Raw genomic sequence first — 21989 nt, forward strand, 5'->3', positions numbered from 1 at the left:
ACTGCATTTTTTTTGGCTTACATTTTTGATTCAGGGTCTCAGTTTTCATATAAATGAAATTTCGCATCCCTTGTCACAACAAAGATAATATTGAACAGGAGAAGTTTACAGCGTCCCTCTGCTCCCTGTAACAGGAACAGCTCCTAGGCAGTGAGACAAAAAAACCAATGTACATTAACTTAATGATCTAGTGTGCTTCTTCCAGCTCATGGACTTAACGCAACTCAGCAAAGAGAAATTTTCTCTGCTGCTTCCTATGTTGTGTGAGTTCTGTTCATAAAGGCAAGCGCTTGTTCCTTAAAACTGTCAGCCTGGCACTTTTCAACAGCTCTTTTAGAAGTGTGTGTACATGTATACATTCACACAGAGCACACAGGAGAGAAAGGTGCCTGAGGAAGCAGGATGTTTAGTGCCTGCTTTTAGAGTGCCCACCCGAGCGGGTGCTGAGGGGCTGCGGTGCCAAATCGCCTTCTACTCAGCAAGAGGAGTGCTGCTATTGCACCTCCCAGGGCCTGCAGAGCTCAGCTGCGCTGCTCAGGGGTGATGCTCTCAGGTTGCGCCATGGCTCCCCCGGCAGACAGGGGAGCAGTCCCGTACCCATGCCTGCAGGCCCATGGCAGGGAGGTGACTGCAAGCCACATGTGGTCGAGGGCAGCAGGGGAGCGGAGGGGCAGCGAGAGCGGAGCAGCAGTACGCGCTGCCAAGCCACGCTCCATGTCAACGTCTTCTTGTTACCGGCATGACCCGGCTCAGGAAAGCTGATCGCAGGGAGGCAGGAGGTGTCGGAGTGACTCGTAGCCTGGAATCGCTCCCTGGCTAATTAGAGGGAAGAAAGAAGAGCAAGGCCAAGGAAACCCAACGCTGCTGTAATCCCACGGGCACAGCCCGGCGCTGGCAGCAGCAGCAGGGCCACAGGGAACGTACAGCACCAGGAGCCCTGGTGTTCACCGGGTGTCCGCAGCCACTACAGACTGAAACCGGCAGCACGAGCTGACGATCTCCTGCCACAGCTGCCGGTCCCTCGGTAAGCCACGCACGTGTTTGCTGGCGGCCAGCTTCGATCCGAGAGACCCGGACTTTACGAGTGCCTGTAGCGACGCCGACACCACGGTCCTTGCGCAGCGCACTGCAAAGCACAGCCGTGCCGCACGCTGCTGGCTGCTGACCTTTGTTTAAACGCAGCGCGGAGCAATTCGTGTCTGAGAGGAGCCGCTCCGTCTCATTAACGTGATCAAAGCGGCGTCACTGAGCTCACTGTCAGCGCCTGCTGCGCGCTCATTTAAACCGCAACGGTCGTTGTCCGGCCCGAGGCCGCGGGACCGCGCGCCCCACGCAGAGCGGGCTGCTGCGCGCACCACAAGCGTCGGGCCGCGGGCCCCGAGGAGCCGCCGCTCGTGAGCGAGGGCCCAGCAGCGGGGCGGGCCGCGCTGAGCGGAGAGAGCGGAGGCCTCCCCGTCCCGCGGCGGCGCCCCGAAGCCCGGCTGCCCTAGCAACAGCGCCGCCGGCGGCCGTCCAATCAGCGCGCGGCAGGGAGGGCCAGGCCAATAGCGCGAGGCGGGTGCGATGGCGGGGCGGGGCTTCGGGCCGAGGTGGGGGAGGGCCGGCCCCGCTCCGCGCCGCCATTTTCACGTCTGACAAACAAAAGAGGCGCAGCCGCCGCCGGCGCCGACCTGACCTCAGGTAACGGCCGGGGCTCGGGTCGCCCGCCGGGGGCGCGGGGCTCCGAGAGGGCCCGGGGGCGAAGGAGGTGTGGGGGGGGCGGTCTCCCTTGGGGCTGCGTCGGCGGCGGGGGGCTCTGGAACGCGGGGGGTGGGGAGCGGGGCTGCGCGGGGGCTCCGGCCGGGGGGGGGGGCGGGCGGCTCGGCCGTGCGGGGCGGGCGGTGCCGGCGTTCCGCGGGCCGGGCGGCGCTGCGGGCGGCACGGGAGGATGCGTTGCGTAACGCTGCGCCGCCACTGCCCCCGGTGTGGGGAATAGGAAGTGCGCGGGGCTCGGCTCTGGCACGGCTGTGGCACGGCTGCGGCGCGGCCTGGCGCTGGAGGCGTTCTGAGCAGCAGCGTTATCGCTGTTGGTGGGTAACGGCCCGGTGGGAGTCGCGCCCCGATGTGTCCTTGGCCTCGTTTCCACTGCGCGAAGTACACGTGCTTAGCGCGGGTCTCTCTCCTGACGCGAGCTGGAATTTGATTGCTCCTGGTCTGTCAGCTTTTATTTTTTGACGCAGGGATTCTGGATGTCCCCGCGTGGTTTTGTGCTGTGCCCGTCTCTGGGCGCTTTGGGGTCAGGTGTTGGAATGAGGGTTTAGCGTCGAGTTGTGTGGTCTTGAACTGCCTTGAAACGTTGGTATCTGTGCGCATCCTGTCCCGTGGCTTCACGTACAAAAGCATGCACACGTGTGTGCTTCAAAATTGAGTCATTAGGTAACATTTATTTGTTGTTGTTTACTATGCTGCTGTTATAATTCATAAATGGGAAGCAGCAACAATTTAACTGCCGGAGTCTGGAAAGCACTGTTTCTTCTTCATAAACACCTGAAGTGATCAGAGGTGTCTGCTGGTAAGGGTGGTGGGAAGGATTTTGGGAGGAGGGCTCACAAACAAGGTGCTTGGTGAGGATTACAGCCATCCCAATGGACTTATTTCTAATAAAAGTAAGACCTTACACTTGGCCAAGTATTTTTCCATAAATTGAGATTCATTACCTTAATTGAAAAGCTCTCTTCCTAGCTCTTCCCTTCATAGCTTGCTGGAATAATAAATTGTCTGCAGTACTCTGCTAATACAAATAATGCAGTTCTATGTTACTATTTATTCTTGAGGCAAAGTAGATCAGAATCAGGGTGGGCATGTGGTAGAGCAATTTGGGATGGAGCTGGACAGCTGGGTAGTGATGAGATGTGAGTGCTGGGCTTTGTGCTCTCAAACATTCCTGCCCTACCAGTTGCTTGCAGAGAATACTTTGCATTTGTCAGGCATGCTGCTTTGAAAAAGCAGGGTGAGGAAAGATGTTAAAGAAAGAAGCACTTAGCTGCCCTCCGCGGTTGGGCTTCCTGCCATGTCGGTGCTGTGGTAATGCCTCATCATTGTTCTCTGATAGCTGGGGTGGAGGTGGGGTGTTTTAGGGACGTTTTTGTGTTCTGAAGAGGTTGGGGGAAAGTAGGGGAACCTTGTTGTAACAGTGCCCTGCTGCAGTCACAGATCATAGCATCACAGAATAGCCTGGGTTGAAAAGGACCACAGTGATCATTTAGTTCCAACCCCCTGCTATGTGCAGGTCACCAACCAGCAGACCAGGCTTCCCAGAGCCACATCCAGCCTGGCCTTGAATGCCTCCAGGGATGGGGCATCCACAGCCTCCTTGGGCAACCTGTTCCAGTGAGTCACCACCTTCTGAGTGAAAAACTTCCTCCTAATATCTAACCTAAACTCTGTCTTAGCTTAAAACCAATCCCTGTTGTTCTCTCAGATGCCTGCCTTCTTGCTTTGGGAATAGGTTACTCTCAAGCTGATGGTGAAAAACCTACTGGTGACAGAGCCTCCATAGGGAAGTCCCACCCAAAACGATAAGCTAAACATTACTCGCTTTTAATCATTAAATCTTTATTATCTAAATAAACTCAATTAGATAAGGTTTCAATTTGGAATAAATATCAGCTTCTCTCAGTGGTTCTGGTGTGAGGCGTGTGCCTCTCGGAGCAGAGCGGTGTCCCTGTGGGGACAGTGGGGGTTGGGAGTGAACAGTGGTTTGATGTGGCTTTCGGTGCTAGGCTGAGGTGTAACTTCTGTTCTGAAGACATTCGTTGGTTTCCTTACCATTTCTGCACCAGTGCTTGAGTACAGAACTTGTTTGGCAGGTAGAATACGCCACAGTGAGATACTGCAGCCCAAGGTTGAAAGGATGGAAACTGAGTTGCAGATAAACAAAAACAAAATCTGCTTGATTGCACTTTCTGCTCTAGGTATACCTATAGATGTAGAGGTAAGAACTAAGTATGGTGGATTCTAATCTGTTATGCTGATATCTCCATATTCATAACGGTTCTTTGCTATCTAGTGAACGGGGGTAGTGCTGTGATGTGGAAGAAGTCAGGTTTTTTTACCAGTGTGTGCAAAAACTCGCTGTCTCTCTTTCAGTTCATCCACTTATCAGCTGTTGGTTTGCTGATGCGTAGCTTGTCCCTGTTGGCAGGAGGCTGCACTCGGTGTCTAGGCAACGCCGGCCCGGCTCAGCATCTCTGTGGCTTGCTTGAAGAGATGAAAATTTTCCATTGCAGGGGAGAGGATTTTTCCTCTATCGCTAGTTCTTGTACCTGGCTTTCTATCTTGCTCAAGGTTAATGCATCCAAAAGAGGGATGGCTTTCAGATACTAAGAGGCTACATTGTATAGTTCTAATTGTAGGTAACATTTCTATATCTCTTCTTAGAAATATCTCATGATGATGTTATTTTGGGCCTTTCATAATAACTGTTTTTGTTACGATGTAATTCTTTTCTTCAATTTTTGAAAAAAAACAAAAAAAAGAAAGGTGACCCAGTGTAATGAGCTGTGAGTAGCCACACATTTCTGCTGCAGAGTCTGACATACTGCAGATACAGTGGAGGTAAAACTGTTCAAATGAAGATTTGTTTGTACTGATGTCCAGTAAAGTGTTCATGAACTTTGAATCATCAGTGATGGTTTGGGGCACTTCTTGATTTGTATGACAGTACATCCTTGAGGTCCTGATCGTGCCTCTGATGGGATGTGTTGGACTAACAATAACCTTTATAATAGTACACTTTTGTTGTACTGGTTGTCAGATACTTATTACTGAAGATAGCTGGAACCAGGCAGTGTCCAATTTCACTTTGCTTTATTGGAAGAAAAAAAAAAAAGTTTGCTTTTACAGCACTTTTGATCTCTGAGAATCTTGCTTGATGAGGATGAACTCATCACATCTGCCATGCTGAATGGTTGGGAAGCAGTGAGTGCACAAGCCGTGGCTGGTTTGGAGCTGGGTACTTGCTGACCAGCCAGTTAATAGGCCGGGCAGGAAGGGCAATTACTGATTTCACACAGTAGCCGTTCTGTGGAACTGTATGTTTTGGTCACTGTATTCTGTTCCAGCTGTGCTGATGTTCAGAAAAGTGGAAGGAACTAACAGAATTGGGCTGACTAGCTGGATCTGGCTGATGATGCTCCATTTGACATCTAGAGCTTGGGGAGCTCTGCGCCAGGACAGAATACTCATTTTCACAAGCACTGTTGAATCTGTTAAGAATGAGCGCTGGGAATTGCTGGGTTTATTTTCTTGAGGCACAGATGGCTTTGACGACAGCACCCAAATAGCAGCGCGGTGCTGTGATGCAGAAGGCTTCAATAGTGCCTGAAACCTTACAGGAATTGTGGGCACTGCCTAACTTTGTGCTTACTGATGCTGACAGTTTCCTTCTAGCAATTACTCTTCATTTATTTTTGCCAAAGAACAGCACGTTATCTGTCTTGTACTTTGGATATATGGTTAAGAACATGGTGGCCAATTATTTATCACTTTTTGGCTGACGTTAGCTAATGCACCTTGTTACAGAGTGGAGCTGCTGACTTGATAGGCAACATCTTGATGTCGGTGGGGTATTAGCTCTTTCAGAAGGTTGGTTCAGTGGAAGTAAAGGCATGAGGCTGAACTGGATGGATGTGATGTGTTCATACTGGAGTTTTCAGAGTTGATGGAAGTGAGCAGCCTCTCAAGGGTGAGGTGTAGATGGAATAAATGTGGAGGTGGCCACCCTGAACGGAGTGGTAAGGGGAGGGAGTGTCTTGCAGTTGTTCTATTGAGACAAAAGTAAATTTTGAACAGATATTTCTTGTGTCTGGGTGAATAATGACTTAACATCACTGTACACAGTTTGATTTCAAAGAATGGAGTTTTCCATGACCTTCCATAAGCTTGATTTCTCCCTGGAATGTTTTGTTTTCTGACAGTGGTGTTCTTCAGAAACACACAATTGGAGTATGAGCACAGCATGAATGATGGTGCTGTATTGCAGGGTTTTGAGGAGAAAAGAGGCTTTTGGCAGTCATCCTGTCCAAATCCTTGTTTGGCTAGTGGATACACTTGTGCCAGCCATGCTTGCTTATGTTAGGGAGTCACTGGCTGGTACCAAATGTTTCTGTAACCTGGTTCCAGGGTGTCTTTAACAAGCATGGAGGGGGAGGGAGGAGCGTGTAAAAAAATCAGTCATATGTGATCCCTTAAGGATGCAAGTTCAGGTCGTGTGGTTTGGTTAGAGATGCGTTTGTGGGTGGTTCAGTGCATTCTGAAACAAATGCAGTAGGATATGGTGAATGACTCTCATGAACCTTTGCTGATGGGTAGCAAAAACTCAGTGACTGATCTGAGGTTAAGTCTCAAACCCAATATTTGAGGAACCATAGAATGAAATGTGGCTGTCACGTCTCACTGCTGTCTGTCTTGTTTTGCTGTGAGACTGCTTTCAGCTGAAAGGAACTAAGCTTCATTTGACATATGCTGATGGTATGAATGAATATACATGTAAATAGGAGACGTGGAATATGTGACTGTGGATTGTTGGCACCATTCTTCTGCTGGTTCACTTACAGAAGGTCTTTGGTGCTCCTCTGGAATCTTTTTCTCAAGGAGTTGAGTAGATTTTTAGGATTTGGACAGTTTAACAGGCTTGTCCACGTAAGCATTAGGGATGGGGATTTCTGAAGGGAATGCAGACAGAAATCTTCCTGTAATAAATCAAATGCAACCCTTGTGAAAGACTTGACAGGTTTCCTTCTGAGCAACTTCACGTATAGAGCAGCTTAGTCACAACTCCAAGAGTTGCTCGGAAAGGTGCCCAGTTCTTTTATTGAGGGGTTAGGAGTACCAGGCTGCTACATTTGTGGCAGTGAGAAAGGTGTATGCATGGGTTTATTTTAACCTTGATGCTTGAATTTCTGGGTGTGTTTTTTGTATCTTGAATAGCACTTTCGCTTGTGTAATCCACGTAATTTAGCTTTTGCTGTCATATTTTCAGAAGATTAAAGGCTGAAAGCTATTTTGGTTTCTCCATGACAAAGGGCAGCATTGTCTTTTTATAGCAACCGGTGTTTTTGGCCAGCGGTGTCAGAGTGCTGTTCTAGGATGGATCAGTTTCTAAATAGGAAGTTTAAGTAGCTTAGTTTTGGTGGTTCAGGTTTCTTAGTTTCCATGGCATTTTTACATGGCAAAGAGACGAGCTCTTAAATTACACAGTCCCTGGAAATACTGCATGGGTTAGAATTGCATGCTCTTTTCTGGCAGAGTATGCTTAGTAACCTGTAACTTGGCTTTATTTTTGTTTCAGGGAGATTAAATAGCTTTGGGACATAAAGCTGGTGTTTTGCTAGAGCTTTGTTTATGTAATTGTTAAACTTGCAGATTACAAAGGGCGCACGGAGAGCTGAAAGCTGGTGCTTTTTGGTATCTCTAAAGCTTGTTCAGAGCCCCTGATCTCCTTGTTGAGGTTTGAGGGCTTCCCTCCCTCAGCTCAGTGGCTTCATCTGCTAAGAAAAAGCTGTATAAGCTCTCGAATTGCCTTGGTTACTCTCTTGTGTTCTGAGACAAGTGAGAGGGCTGTGGGTTTCTCCTAGTCATACTGAGCTGGCATGGTAAGGGACAGCAGCTGTGTGAGGAGCAGTGATGGAACGTGATACAGCAGATTTCTTTGACGTGTTTGTGCTGTTAGTGTGTTATCCACAGATATGTGTGCTGTGTAATTCTGAGTTTCATCTGTTCGGGCTGCGTTCAGAAGTCCTGCTGATACTTGCTGCAAGGGCAGCTCTGCAGCTGTTCCAGACTTACAGCTGTAAATGCACGTCTCAACTTGTGGGGCAGTGTTTTTCTCATAGTAAGTGTTGCTGCTTGTATTTGGAGGAAAACAACTCCATGGTTAAAAGGAGCTAGCAAAAATGCTGCTTTTTGTTTGTTCCTTATGCACAAAGTGCACATCTTTATGCGTGTATAGGCATTGGAATGCCTTATCTTCTGTTTGTAGGTCGCAGACAGTGTTAGTGTTGGGTAGGAAGGGCTCAGTGCTTCTTGCAGAAAGGGCTGCCTGCAGCAGGTGCTGCTGTGCACTGCTGGCTCCTGCAGACTGAGCTGCACTGCTCCTCTGCTCTCGGTGGAGTTGGTCTGTGGGTGCCACATGCCTGGTGTGAGGAACCTGGGGTATTTCCAGGTGTTTTCAACAACCCTGACCTTTCTTTTTAAGTTTATTGCTAATTTTGACGATCTGTAAAGCTAGCAGAGATCTACAAAGAGGCTGGAACTTTTTTTTTTAGAGCTGAATACTTCAGCTATGTTTTGCTTGTCACGTGCCAGTGATGGATGAGCTCTGGCACAGAGCACAGATCTTTTTTTAAAAGCTAATGCCAGTGGATTTGCTTCGGGTTTTATTGCTGCATTTCTGCAGTAATACAACAGGAAAATGTATATAGCTTGAAATAGGAGTTCCTGTAACTGGAGGAGGGCAAGTGCTGCTGCTTTAATTTCTAGATGAACAGATACTTTCCATCTAATAATAAGTATGCATTCTTCCATTTGTTAGTGGTCTGATGTCAAAAATAAGATTAGATTTCTACCTTGATATGAGCAAAGACTGCTGTCTACTTAGCTCTACCACTTTCCCAAAAGGGTTTTGCAAACATGTTTTGTATAACTCTATTCCTGAATTATGCATAATTCTGGGTCCTAGGTTCAGTCTAACTAAGTGTGATTAAGTAAAGAACTTGAAAGAATTTTCTTTCTTTTTGTCTGGTGAAGCTTTTCTGTTGTTCCAACCTACATGGTTGTGATGCTGCAGTTGCCAGCGGTTTAGTAAAAACAGATTAGAAGAAAAAACTGTTTGGTATCAATATTTCTAAGAAGCAGGTGGGATAGACCAGTAAAAGAGACCAAGCACTGTATGTTCAGCAGGCAGAACTTCTGCTTTGTAGCAGGTGAGCTGATGGTGCTGAGCACATCTTACAGTGCTGCGCTCCTGTTGCCTCATCACTGACCTGTGAAGCCTGGAGCCAAAGTCTTGCTGCTTGGAAAGTGAATGCATGCATTGTCTCTATGTGTAGGTGTGGAGGAATTGATATTTAACTCCTGTAACTGTTCCTGCTGAGTATTTTTACAACACCTCGTACTTGCTCATCTCTGAGTACGTGTCACTGAATGACAATTTAAAGATCATTATATTGATTGATTTGCTGCAGAAGAACACAAAAATAAGTTCATTTGCATAGGAACTTACAGCTCAGCATTTTTTTTCTTACCAGTATTTATAAGTAACGAAGTAGTGTGGGTAGTCACAGACCCATGGTTTAAAGTTGTACCTTTCCCCCAGTCTAATCAGTCTTCTAAAGCAGGCTTGATAGAGCAGCCTTCTGAGATGCAGACTGGAGTGTTGCAGACACCAGGCAGGTTTGTTAACAGATGCTGCAGATCTGCAGCATGCCACTGCCCTGTGTCTTTGTTCTTGCATTTAGGGAAACCAGGAAGCATTTATCCTAACAGTTTTGACATCCTGATGTTGCATCCCTCTGCTTTGTATTCAGGGATTATACCTTGCTATTTGCAGTAGACTGGCAGTGCTGATAACAGAAGAGGAGGCTTGCCTGTAGTGCGTTCACGTAAGGGTTTGGAATGTGCCAGTAAAATCCCACACAGATGGGTGTATTGCAGGTTCTTAGTGTGCTTATGCTGGTCCAGCTGTGAAGGTCGTTCTCTTTGCACATGACAGTGACTTCCAGCAGAGCCCTCAGTAAGGTTCCAGTGTGCACAAAGCAGGTGGTGGGTGTCTCACAAACTTCACTTGGTGCTTTCCATGTTGATGGTTGCACATTTGTCTGTCCCTTCTCAGTTGGTTTTCATTTCTTCAGGTTGAACCAGCTTTCTCTTCATCATTTCCGGTCGGTCACTGGTTTTCTGCTTTCTCACATTTGCCCATCTGTGTGGCTTGGCTTCCTTGGAATCTGTAGGAGGGACTCATCTTCAGTTCTGTGGGGTTGGGGCATTTTGCAGCAGCTCAGCTTGGCAGGCAGCTTCCCTTTTGCATTGTGCAGTGAGCTGTGGGAAGGAGGGCAGAAAGCTTTGCTGCCTCATTTGTGTCTCTGCATGGCTTAGTGGGGGTTGTTGGAGGCTGCAGGTGGGCCCTGGTGTGTGCAAATCTGTGCTCAGGGTAGCCCAGCTTTAATAGGGGGTCAGAAAGGTGGTTTGCAGCCAGCAGTTCAGCTGTTGGGAAAAGGGTTATTCACTGAGATTGTTAGGAAGGAGGGAGTTGGTGCTTAATTGGGATCTCCAGGGGATGTATTCATTCGTGCAGTCACGTATCAGACTGAGTTAAGAATCAGTAAGGGCATAAAATACCTGCCAAAGAGTGGAGTCACCCAAGATGCATCTTAAAACACTGAAAATGTGAGTTAATGGTGGTGTTCTTTTATAGTCATTGTCATGTGTGGATGAAAATAAGAGCGTATGGTGAAGGGCAGAGCATGCTGAGTTTGGTATCTGGGAAAGATGCTGGAAGATGGCTGTTGTGTGCTCTGTCCTGCCTAAAGAGCATTGAAAACAAGTGGGGCATGGAATGGGGAAAAAGCAGTGTAAACTGTTGTGCTCATCCTGGCTGAGATCTCTGCTGTCAGAAGCAGCCAGACTTATGTTAGTTTTTTTTTTTTTTGAAAGAAGTAAAACCAATCTGATGTGTTTGCAAGGTTGTTTGTGCAAGCATGGTGTTTGTAAATGGGATGGTACAGAGTGTTTCTGGTGGGCCTTACAGTTGTGACTCAGATTCTGTGATTCTGTTAAGCTGAGTGCAAAATTCCCAATATTAGGTGAAGTTAGAATAGCAAACACATTGTTTGTAGTGAAAATTCTGGGGTTTTAGCATTACAGAGCAAAATCTTAGGGCTATTTTTGCTGTGACCTGCTAATGAGAATACCTCTGAAGGCCACTTCATTGCATGGAAACAACTTGAACTCAGATACCTTTCATATCTTGAATGGGTAAAATACAGTAATTGTTCCCAATGCCAACTTAAGCTGCTTGATTCACTGAGATATAAATCACTGGTGGGGCATGCAGGCATATCACCTTTCTGGGCACTGCTGCCCTGTTCAGACCTTACACGCATTATAGGCTTACAGCAAGACAAGAGCAGCAGGGCTCACTCATACAGGCACAGTGAGCTGTCTTTACTGGTGTGAGTTTCCCTCTGTCTCTCCAGCCTTCACATCTGCCCTGTGGCCATGCATGCTGAGCACACGGTGTTTGGCTTGTGGAGATGTTTCTAACATCGCTCTCCCTCCCTCCTCTAAATATTGCATAACTGCTATTTTTATAATATCAAAGCTATAAAAAAACTTGCTTTGTTAGCCTTTGAATGGGAAGCTGTGCTGTATGATGTGCTGCCAGACCCGTGTTTTTCAGGAAGCAGCAAAAGAGTGTGAGCAGCCCTGCTGGGGGCTGTGCTTGGGAACACTGCTGCCAAGTAATGCACTGCACTGTGGGCAGGAGTGCTGTCTGCACCGCTTGGGCACGTGTGAAGCAAACAAGCTGAGCTGCTGCTAATGAGTTCACTGAAGGTGCATTGGGTAAACAAGGTGTTGAGCACTGGTTGTGTTGCAGGTGCTTTCTGCTACACAGCCCTGTGTTGGAGCAGTGTCTGTAAGGCTGAGCTCCCGGTGCAGCTTCTGCAGCAGTAGGACTGGTGCTATTCAGGAGCCAGAATTGCTGCTGCCAGTCAGTGTTTCTATATCAAGGGTAATCAGGAAGGTGCTCACAGAACTGTACTGCTGTCTCGGAAAGAGCCCCTCTTGCAGTGCCCATGTTCAGTAACTGGTGCCAGCACGGAGCTGTGCTCCCCCTGGGGTCTTATGCATGCTGAGCTCTGCCCCCAGGGAGCACCAGCAAACCTCTGCCTTGCACTGGGAGGCACCAGAAGCATTGCTGGTGCAAGGAAATCCCGATTACAACTCTGGAGAGATGTGGAACTGCTGCAGTAGGGAAATGGCTGGGGTGACACCGAGAGGTCCCGACCTGCCTGTCTGCAAGGTGCGTGTCGTGCTGCGGGCGTCTCTGCGGACACAGTCACAGCGCGGTGACGGAATGTGCTGGAAGGGAAGCTTGCTAATTTGGTAATGCTGTTACAGTTCTTGAAAGCAAGGGAGAAAAAACAGCGAAATGTTGTGTAGTGAGTAGAATATTGATCAGTTAGCCGTGGTGCAGGTAAACATTCCCGGAGCTGGAACCGAACGATCGATCCGTGTCCTTAAGTGGTGCTTTCACTCCACTAATGCCCCCGCGGCTGGGGCGCGCCGTGCGCGGTGTGCTGCTGCCCGCAGCGCTGCTTCTCGGGTTAATGGAAAGCCGCCGGGTAACAAAGGAGGGCAAATAAAAATAGAGCCGTGACCTGGAACGCTTTGTGGTCCCTTTGAACTAAGTGCGTTGTTGTCTGAAGATCATTACTCAAACGAAATAAGTAGAAGCCTGTTTTCGCTGCAAAAAGTTAATGATTAAAGCTCCTGTCTAAAATTAGAGCGACTCAACTAAAATTTTACGGGCAGGCAGACCGGGCTGAGCTCCGCTCCGTGACCCCGCGCCCGGTGGGTGCAGGGGGAAGAGGGGCGGTGCTGCTGCGCCGCGTGCCGGAACGGCCCGCCCAGCGCCGGCACTGCGCAGGCGCGGGAGGACGGGAGCTGTTGGCCCCGCCCGTCGCCGGCTGCCATTGGTTGAGGCGCGGTGGGCGGGGCGAGGCGCGGCGATCTGTCTGGCCGCGTCCCGAGCGCGCCCGCAGTCCGGCGCCGGCTGAGCGGCGCGCGGGGCTGAGTTCGGTGCTCCTCTGCTTGCCTTACAGACCGCTGGGCTGGAGCTCTGCCTGCGCGCCTCCGGGACCTCCGCCTCGGAACCGCCCTCACGCCGTCGCCTCCCTCTGTCTAATGCGCTACAAGGATGAGCCCAGCATTTGGAGCTATGGAAGTGGAGCACTATTCCAAGGGAGTCCTGCTCGAGCCCTTTGTCCACCAGGTCGGGGGACACTCCTGCGTCCTCCGCTTTAATGACAAGACGATCTGTAAGCCCCTTATCCAGCGGGAGCACCAGTTCTATGAGACTCTCCCAACAGAAATGCGTAAATTCACTCCGCAGTACGAGGGTAAGTTACCAAACCGCAGCATGGGGTCAGGCTGCTGCTTTCTGCAATACCAGTGTGCTGTGTGCTCTGCTGTCTCTGAAATCTCTTCTGCATGGAAGAGGTTTTGGGGGTTTTCTTTTCATGTATTTTGATGTTGTCTGAGGCAGGCTGTGGAGATGCAGGGTGGAAATGCTTGCCCAGCTGGTGTTTGGGCTGCCTAACAGCAGTAGAGTAGAGCAGCTCTGCTGGTGATAGCCCATATATCTCCCTTAGGCGTAGGTAAGTTGCTAACAGCTTGTGGATGTTTTCAGCAATTATCTGCTGCTTTTTTTGTGGATTTGTAATTAATTTTCTCCACTTGTTTCATGTCTGTTTACAGGAATTTGATAAGTTGTGTGGTGTTGTATGTAAGCTTAATTGTGATCTCACTTATTTTGGGGTTTGTCCTTTCACTCTCATTTTGATCACAATAAATACACATTGGTGATGTGTCTTGTTAAATATTTGCAGTGTTGTTTCTGTCATTAAGGCAACGAAAATCCATGGCATTTAGGTAGGCAAGGATCAAATAGCCGTGATGAGGCTGAGTCAGATCTTATGTAGGAGTGGAAATTCCAGTTCTCCTAAACATTGCTCTAGTTAACAGAAATTCTTTTCTTTGTTATTCCATCAATGGTTGGTTGGTGATTTAATAAATAATGACTGAAGCATTTTTTAAATGGAGTTGCTTTTTATGGCACACTGATTTTAACAGCTGTAAGGGTGACCGTTTTGCACTGTTTGTGAAACTGGCAGAAGACTTCAGAGATGTTTCCCAGTGGTGCTGCCTGCGTGCTGGCAGAGACTGACACCTCTTACACGAATTCTTTGGGACTGGAAGAAAATGTGGTCTTTGAGTGATCCTTTTCAAAATGTAATAGAATGATTGTACCGGTCTGTATGGCTCTCTGGGGAGTGAGGGAGGGATTTAGGGGATAAGGGGGCCTCACTCAGGCCTTCTGTTATTATTTTTCCAGGATAAAGGCCATTTGCTAGCTGGTTCCCCCTTCTTTTTCCTGTTGTCCTTCCCTTTGTGGCAGCAGGAGTGTCAGTCAGAGCTTCTGCACCCCCCTCCCCCGGGCACTGCAGGTGTCAGAGCTGCCTGCCCATCTCTCGCCGAGACCTCTCCCTCTGGCCCAAAGATGAGCTGCAAGAACTGTGCAGGTGGCTTGATTTGAGGATAAGGAGAGGTGACTGGAAAATAAACTAGAAACCAATTCAGACATTGTTATGGCTTCTTAAGTACGCCCAGAAACATGCTAATGTTAGCATGAGGGCCATCTGTGTCAGAGCACTCTGCTGGGACTCAAAATGCAGTGTGGTGCTCCAGAGCCTCTGGAGAGGGAGGATAAGAGAAAAGTGTTTTCAAGGTTCACTGTCTCTGTGTACCACAGATATGTTCTGCATTGCATTTTGTTGTCTATTTCACAAGACTACTGCATTACTGCTATCAATAAAATATATATCAAAAAGAAGAAAATGTGTAATTCAATGTAGTGTTTTAAGAAGGAAGCGCTTGGACTAGTTTTACTGTAATGTGACGTCATCTTGTTTTGCTCTGCTTGCAAGTCTTTCCCCTGGGGTTCTGCTGACTAAATCCTGTTTGGACAAGTGGGTTTTGCTTTGCTGTCATGCAAAAACTTAAGGCTTTCAGTGTCTGTTTGGATTTTTTTTTTGTGCAGATCACTTTTCACTGCAAATTGTTAACATGTTTGACATCTCATTTAGGGTCAGACCAGTCAGGTTTTTAATAAACGTTTTTATTAATTGAAATCGTCTCCTGTTATTATTTGATTCTTACTTGATTCTGAATTGGAGAGAACAGATTTTTTTTTTGTATTGTTCTTTTGTCATTATGATAAATTGTCTTTTTTGAGGTATCATCTTTGTCTAGGTCTTTTGATATTTGTTAAGTTGGCAAATGAGGTTTGTCCTGTGGCAAGATAGAAACTAAGGACCAGGGTAAGAGAAAAAAACAAAAGTTGCTGTATTTTTAATGTTGTATGTTGTAAAAGGCTTGCTTATTGCTCCAGCAATTCACAGCTGCTTATGTCCTTTCTCTCTTCAGGTGTGGTGTCAGTGAGCTTTGAAGAGGATGAAGATGGAAACTTATGTCTAATAGCATATCCATTAAATGGGGACCACGATAACTTGGAGAACTTAGATAATTCTGACTGTGAACCCAAAAGTAAGCTGTTGCGATGGACTAACAAAAAGACAGTGTTGTTAGAAAATGAGAAGCTGTCTAAGGAGTGGGTCCGACAGCACAGGAAAGAGGAAAAAATGAAAAGGTAGGTTTAAAGGGAGAGTTGGGATGTAGAGTGTTGAAGAAACACTGCTGTCAAACTGGGATAAGGTCTCCAGAATTCCAGAGAACTCTCCAGATCTCTGCTTTCAGTTTCTGTTCTCATTTCTTTCATTTTTTTCCTGACCTTTTCACTGCAGTCAGGTTCAGTTGTGAAACTACCCTGATAGCATGGTGACTGCTTTTTGCTGTGATTAACTAAGAAAGGTTTTCCAGTGCTGTATGAAAGATGTGTTACAATCAAGCCATCAAATTCCAGTTGTACTGTTGTAGTAGGAAACCAGTTTTATCTGCATTAATCATATTCTCCCTCACATTTTCTTATAATTATGCCTGCTGTGAGCTCTCTGAGCTGTGAAGTACTGTGCTAGAAAACACATTAGCAAGGGATAAACCTTAAGGTATCCCTTACTTCTTTGGAAGTAATTCAGACGGGTAAAGAATGAATTACTGCATGTTTTGTAACATATTTAGCTGTATGCTAATTTACACCAATGTGGAAGTAGCTTTCCATGGTTGATGTATTACTGATGTGCAAATTGTCTGAATGTAGAGGAAGGAAAAAAACCTTAGTGCTAGCCGTTAGAGAAAGCAAGTAAAATAGACCTCACAGGGTTTAACCTTATAAACAGTGTTCATTATTGTGTTTCACTTCTAATCTGATGCTTTATTCTGTTTTCTAGTCATAAATTAGAGGAAGAATTTGAGTGGCTGAAGAAATCTGAAGTTTTGTATTACACTGTAGAGAAAAAAGGAAATATTAGTTCGCAGCTTAAGCAACATAATCCTTGGAGCATGAAATGTCACCAGCAGCAGTTACAGCGGATGAAGGAAAATGCAAAACATCGAAATCAATATAGTATCCTTTCCTGAAGATGCTTCATGGCAGTGGAATGAGTAGAGCTCTGCTTTTTATTTCTTGCACATGACAGATAAAAATTCAGTGCAGGCTTAACTACAACCCAGGGAGGCTTTGTGAAGCAGTCACTTACATGGTGACTTGGAAGGGATTGTCAGCACTTTCCAGAACACAGGCTTTTCCAGCGTGCTGTGAAGTAGCGAGGCTGGGAAATCCAAGTAACTTACATCTACAATTGGGACTTAGTTAATGGAAAGGCTTTAGAGTGTTTGGGATCTTCCACAAAACCAACTTACTAATGTTTTGGAGGAGGGTAGAAGTTAAGTGACTCTTTTTTCCCTTGGTGAGAGCCATTACTGTGATCAGTACTTGAAGAAAGAAGCTGCTTTCCCTTTTCAGCAACTTCTCAATGTTGTCTTAAATATAGGGTGGGATGTTCTAATACAAAGAGTTGTCTGCTTTGATAGTCTCCTCGTAGTGAGCCTTTTTGATAAAGACAAGCTGAATATAAACTGTCAGGATGGTAGCATGAGAAAAAAAGCAGTGACTGCAGGAAAGCTGAGGCACACTTCTGTGCTCTTAAACTTTAGGCAGAGCATAGGAATGTGTCCAGAAAAGGACTGTGAAGCTGTGAGGGGTTTGGAACGCAAGTCTTATGAGGAACAGCTGAAGGAGCTGGGGTTGTTTAGTCTGCAGAAGAAGAGGCTCATCTCTCTCTACAACTGTTTGAATGAGGGCTGTGACAAGGTGGGGATTGGGCTTGGGCTCTGCTCCCACATAACTAGCCATAGGACAAGAAGTGATGGCCTCAGGTTGGAAGACATTCCAACTTGTTCACTGTAGGAAACATTCTCTGAAAGAGTGGTGATGCACTGGCATGGGCTGCCCAGGGAATCACCGTCCCTGGAGATGTTGAAGAAACATTAAGTTGTTGTACTGAGGGACACAGTTTAGTGGTGTCTTGGTGGTGATGGGTGGGCAGTTGGACTGGATGATCTTGGGGGTCTTTTCCAACATTGGTGCTGTTAGTGTGGTTGGGGGAGGTCCTGCTATGTGCAGGCTTGCATGCAGCCAGTAAATCCTGCAAAAATATTGATATCTGTATGCTTTGGTAAGCAAATCCTTGTGTGTGAGGAGTTCTGGTGAATGAATTACCAGAACATCTCAGTGATTAATAAACTGTTCAAAGTGAGAGAAAGTACTTTGTGACTGCACAAAGTTGTCACTGCTTCACTGTAGGTGATTGTTAAATTATCTAGGAGGCGTGTGATATTTCAGAAGCAGATCTTGTGTTCTGAAGTATTTGTAGGCTGTACTTTGTTCTGAATCTGTGGTTTGTCTGCCAGACTTTGTCTGTGACCTCAATTACATTTTTCCCACTTACTGTAAATAAAGAAATCACCTGTCTCATTTATCTTCTCTAGAGACCAGTATAACTAGGAGTAGACAAGTACTTTGATACCATGTGTTTGCAACCAAGTTCTGATAGGCTACTGTTTAGTGGGCATACTTATGATTGGAATGATGGCACTAAAATGTCTCTGGTAACGGTTTTTAAATCCTGTGATTGTACTGTGAGGATTTTTCCTTAACTAGCATTTCCAGAATTCATTTTGCTGGAAAACCTGACATCTCGATATGAAGTACCGTGTGTGTTGGACCTTAAAATGGGAACCCGACAGCATGGAGATGATGCATCAGAAGAGAAGAAGGCTAACCAAATCCGTAAATGTCAGCAGAGTACATCAGCTGTTATTGGAGTCAGAGTTTGTGGCATGCAGGTGAGAGGAAAACGAGTTGCTTGTAAGGCAATGGACAAGTTTCTGTTTCTGATTGTTTCTCTTACTTTCATTTCTTGCTTCAATAGTAATCCTTTGTGTTGTTGTCCTTGAGATGCTTTCTTCATTTCGATCAGTGAAATGAGGCTTTTGTGAATGACTTAACAGTTGAAGGTAGCAGCATGTGCAGGAGCAACCTGTAGCAGCTCCTGCATCACAGGGATTGTGTTCTCTGAGTAAGAAAACAGGCTCCTGCACCATAATAGTAATTGAAAATTGTGTACTAAAATTACTGATTTGATTAACATCTCAGGATAAGCATAAGAAACAGTTGAAGAGAAGGAATATGCATTTCTTCATATCTCCTGGAATATGCATTTTGAATAAAACATGGAAATTGGCCAAAGTGTTAACTAGCTATCAGTTCTGTCTTTCGAACTATGAAAAGCTGTAGATTTTTGTTTAAAGTAGGCTTGTTGTGAAGTGGGTTAGAAAGTGTGATAAGAGTAGGGACCAAATAAGATACTTGCGTGGACTTTCACCCAAGTTTTTGTTTACTTGTTTCTGTATTTCCTAGAGTGACAAGTGGGAAAGAGCTTGTTTGTTTTTGAGGCTTTTCCGAAGCCTCTCTCCTCCTGTCCAATAGATTCCGGGAATGCCAGCAGTGTTTGCTGGGACTTGTTCCACAGCATGACTCTTGGCATGATTGGTGTTCAGCTCACTGTTGAAATTCTGAGAAAAGCACGAGACAGCTCCCACACTTTTGTTTCTGCCTTTTAACCACACTGCTGGGAGTTGAGCTGGCTGGCTTGCAGTTTGCCCTCCAGTACAGACCTGTGGTGGAAAACAAGGAGGAGCTTTAGAAGTACCTCTAGTGTTTACTTTATGGAATTATTTTGGCATTTTTTCTGTGTGCTGTATGGAGTGCTTTCCCATAGGAAGTAATCTTGGTGCAGGAGTACCTCCAACTTCTTGGAAATATGGAGATCTATGGGGTGGTACACCTTGATTTTTCTAAAACAACATTTGCTGTCCCATTCTGAGCACAGCATTCTGGGAATTAACTGGTATGCCTGTGAGCAGAGGCAGGCGGTGTCTGAGTGGCTGTGGTACAAGTTGTATCTTGAATGGAGATCTTGGCCACAGCTTTTCTAATCTCGCTTAAACTCCTCAATCATACATTCCAAGTGGAAAAGCTCAAATGTAAACTGAAAGAATTTTCCACTTCCTCTGAGCCTCCAAGTTCCGTAGACACTGCTGGATCTGTTGTTGCAAACAGTTTTTTCAAGAGCAGTGTTAAGAGAGCAGTATATCATCATGGAAGAGCTTTCCATAGCAGCCTTCTGGTCAGCATTGCCACGATTTTAACTCTTCTTTTCTCTTGTGTGTGCTTGAATACACAGGTGTACCAGGCAGGCACTGGCCAGCTGATGTTCATGAATAAGTACCATGGAAGAAAGCTTTCAGTCCAAGGATTTAAAGAAGCACTTTACCAGTTCTTTCATAACGGCAAATACCTGCGCAGGGAACTCTTTGAATCTGTTATTAAAAAACTGACTGAACTCAAGTCTGTCCTGGAGAAACAGGAGTCCTACCGCTTCTATTCGAGCTCCCTGCTGATCATCTATGATGGGAAGGAAAGGCAGGAAGTTGCTGTCGACTCGGACCCGGAGGACTTGGAGGACCTTTCAGAGGAGTCTTCAGATGAGTCGGCAGGAGCGTATGCCTACAAACCGACTGCTAGTACTGTTGATGTCCGTATGATAGACTTTGCCCACACCACCTGCAAGTACTATGGGGAAGATAGCGTGGTGCATGAGGGCCAAGACACGGGTTACGTTTTTGGACTTCAGAATTTAATAGATATTATTAAAGAAATAAGAGACGAAAATAGCGAATAAACAGTGTGAATGCACATCAGTAGAAAGCGCACTGTCGTGACTCTGTATTCCAAAATTATTGGCCACTTTCTGGTGGTAGGAATCCTTACAGACTCTGCAGGGATGGTCCTGTCTGAGTCAGACTTGTTCAGAGGGCATTTACTTATATTGGTGCTGGACCTAGCACTGGCAAAACTTAGTATCCTTATTTATTTTAACTTTCTTAAACATTCCATATTTGATTACTCAGATACCTCTGTTATCCCTGTGTGTATACGTTCCAATAAAATTCTTTTTGTTCATTGTAAGTGATGCTTCTGTCGTTGCTGCTGACTGAGGAGGAGATAAAGTTGAGATCTTTCTGATGGTGTTATGCAAAAACAGCATTAGAACACCAAAGCTTTCATTAGACCACGCATGGAATAATGTGTTGCTTCTGGGCCTCCTGTCCAGAACAATTAGTGAGAACCATGGCAATGGAGAGCTGGGGCCTGGCCAGCATCTGGAGCACCCACCTCCTGGGGAGCAGGGCCTATGTGAGCTGAAAGAAGGTGCCTCAGAGGGACCAGAGGGATGAAGGCTGAGTTAAAGGCTGACTGTTGGCTTATAATAGCCAACAAATTGTTTCCTATTTTGGGATCTTGTAAACTGACTCCTGCTGTGTAACCCGTTTCTATATAAATTTTCCTAATCTAAGATGAGCCAAACCATACGTAAGAAACTCCTACAGGATTAGCTGTAATAGCAGCTGGTAGGGCAGAGCTGCAGAGCCTGCAAGTTATCTTAAGCAGCTTAAAATCTTACTTGGGACAAAGAGGTGGGAAAGAAGTGTCAGAATGTCAGAAGATGGGTGAATAATTGAAGTAAAGATAACAGAGCAACCCTACTGGTTCCTCTTTGGAAAGAGGGATGTTTATTCATCCAAACATTTTTAGTTGGCTGACTTTTCCTCTTGGTAAGCTTGTAAGTCAGCATGCCAGTGCAAGAGCAAAATGGTGTGGAAGTTCTGCTGTCTTATTGCATTTGCTGAGGATAAAACAACAAGGGCATGTGGAAATGAGGTTTGGGTTGGGGGGCGGTGCTGGGGATCCTGGCCCTGGCCTGACCTTTGCTGCAGAAGTGGGGGAGCTCCTCCTGATCCCCTGGGTACCAGTGCACGGAGCTGGAGCAGGAATGCAATGGGCAGGGAGGCAGCCTGCCTGCTGCTGTTGGGTTCTGTTCGAAGTGTCTACAGTGGCTGTCCTGTGCTCTTTTGTACTTCTCGTAGAGGTTTTTTTAACCTTTACTCTTGCAACATTAGTTTGTGGTTGCTTTTCTTGTTTGTTCCACGGTACAAAGATGCAAACCAACGGCGGTGTCAAAGAGGTGCATTTACATTTTGCACTCAATCTGCTGTTTTGCAGCTGCACGTGGAGATGGAGGATTGCTGCAAGGAGGTGGTAGTGTGCTTGTGCTTCATGTGCCCCTGTGCCTAGCACAGCTGACAGAGAGCCCTGCTGAGCTGCTGCCGCCGCCGTGAGCCATGCGTGCTCAGGAGCTGTTTACTCTTGGCACTTCGGGTTGCAAAATTCCTTGGGCAGCGATCAGTGAAACTTCCTGCTGTCCTCTGCGATGTGCTCTAGGTGTGAGTCAGAATACCGGGAACGAGGAGCGGGATCGCCTGCAGCAACGTGACGTTTCCTTTTCAGTTCTGCTTAAATGTGATGCCCTCTGCTAATGAGCTAATGACAGTCTCCTGGCAGGCTGCGGTCACCCGGCACTGCTGCTGCGCATAAATAAGCCTGCCTGTGCAGATTCATCTGATACACGGTTTGACTTTGTAGTCTGAAATTAGCAGGGATAAAGTCCTCTAATGGACTTCTGTTACGTATGAACTCTGGAGGGAATTCATAAAATCCGATGAGAACAATCGCATTTGCTCTGATGCAAGCTGCCTGCAGAACAAGCCCTCTTTGTTCTGCTGCTAGGGTTGGGAGCTCTGGGAGCAGT

General features: G+C 46.6%; 1 protein-coding gene across 3 annotated transcripts; it reads left to right on the forward strand.

The window, feature by feature from the left end:
- Positions 1-1474: 1474 nt before the first annotated feature.
- On the forward strand, positions 1475-20308 carry IP6K2 (inositol hexakisphosphate kinase 2). Of its 3 annotated transcripts, none has more exons than XM_031607894.2 (6): positions 1475-1680; positions 12864-13160; positions 15247-15469; positions 16167-16342; positions 17948-18123; positions 19524-20308. In XM_031607894.2, exons 2-6 carry the CDS (start codon positions 12959-12961, stop codon positions 20019-20021), a joined length of 1275 nt encoding a protein of 424 aa, XP_031463754.1. In that variant the 5' UTR covers positions 1475-1680; positions 12864-12958; the 3' UTR covers positions 20022-20308. The 3 variants fall into 3 exon arrangements, with proteins under 3 accessions (XP_031463754.1, XP_031463764.1, XP_090004335.1); XM_031607904.2 differs by lacking the exon at positions 1475-1680 and adding an exon at positions 1922-2069; XM_090148209.1 differs by lacking the exon at positions 1475-1680 and having other exon boundaries at positions 12777-13160.
- Positions 20309-21989: the final 1681 nt, after the last annotated feature.

The sequence above is a fragment of the Phasianus colchicus genome, chromosome 11 (assembly GCF_987193195.1).
Source record: "Phasianus colchicus chromosome 11, bPhaCol1.hap1.1, whole genome shotgun sequence".
Classification (NCBI taxonomy): Eukaryota; Metazoa; Chordata; class Aves; order Galliformes; family Phasianidae; genus Phasianus; species Phasianus colchicus.

What these genes read in the sequence shown, in the direction of transcription:
- IP6K2 (XM_031607894.2), top strand. Translation starts at nt 12,959, where the DNA reads ATGAGCCCAGCATTTGGAGCTATGGAAGTGGAGCACTATTCCAAGGGA. An exon ending in ATTCACTCCGCAGTACGAGG is followed by an intron (nt 13,161 to 15,246) that starts GTAAGTTACCAA and finishes TTCTCTCTTCAG; the next exon opens with GTGTGGTGTCAGTGAGCTTT. An exon ending in TCAGAGTTTGTGGCATGCAG is followed by an intron (nt 18,124 to 19,523) that starts GTGAGAGGAAAA and finishes TTGAATACACAG; the next exon opens with GTGTACCAGGCAGGCACTGG.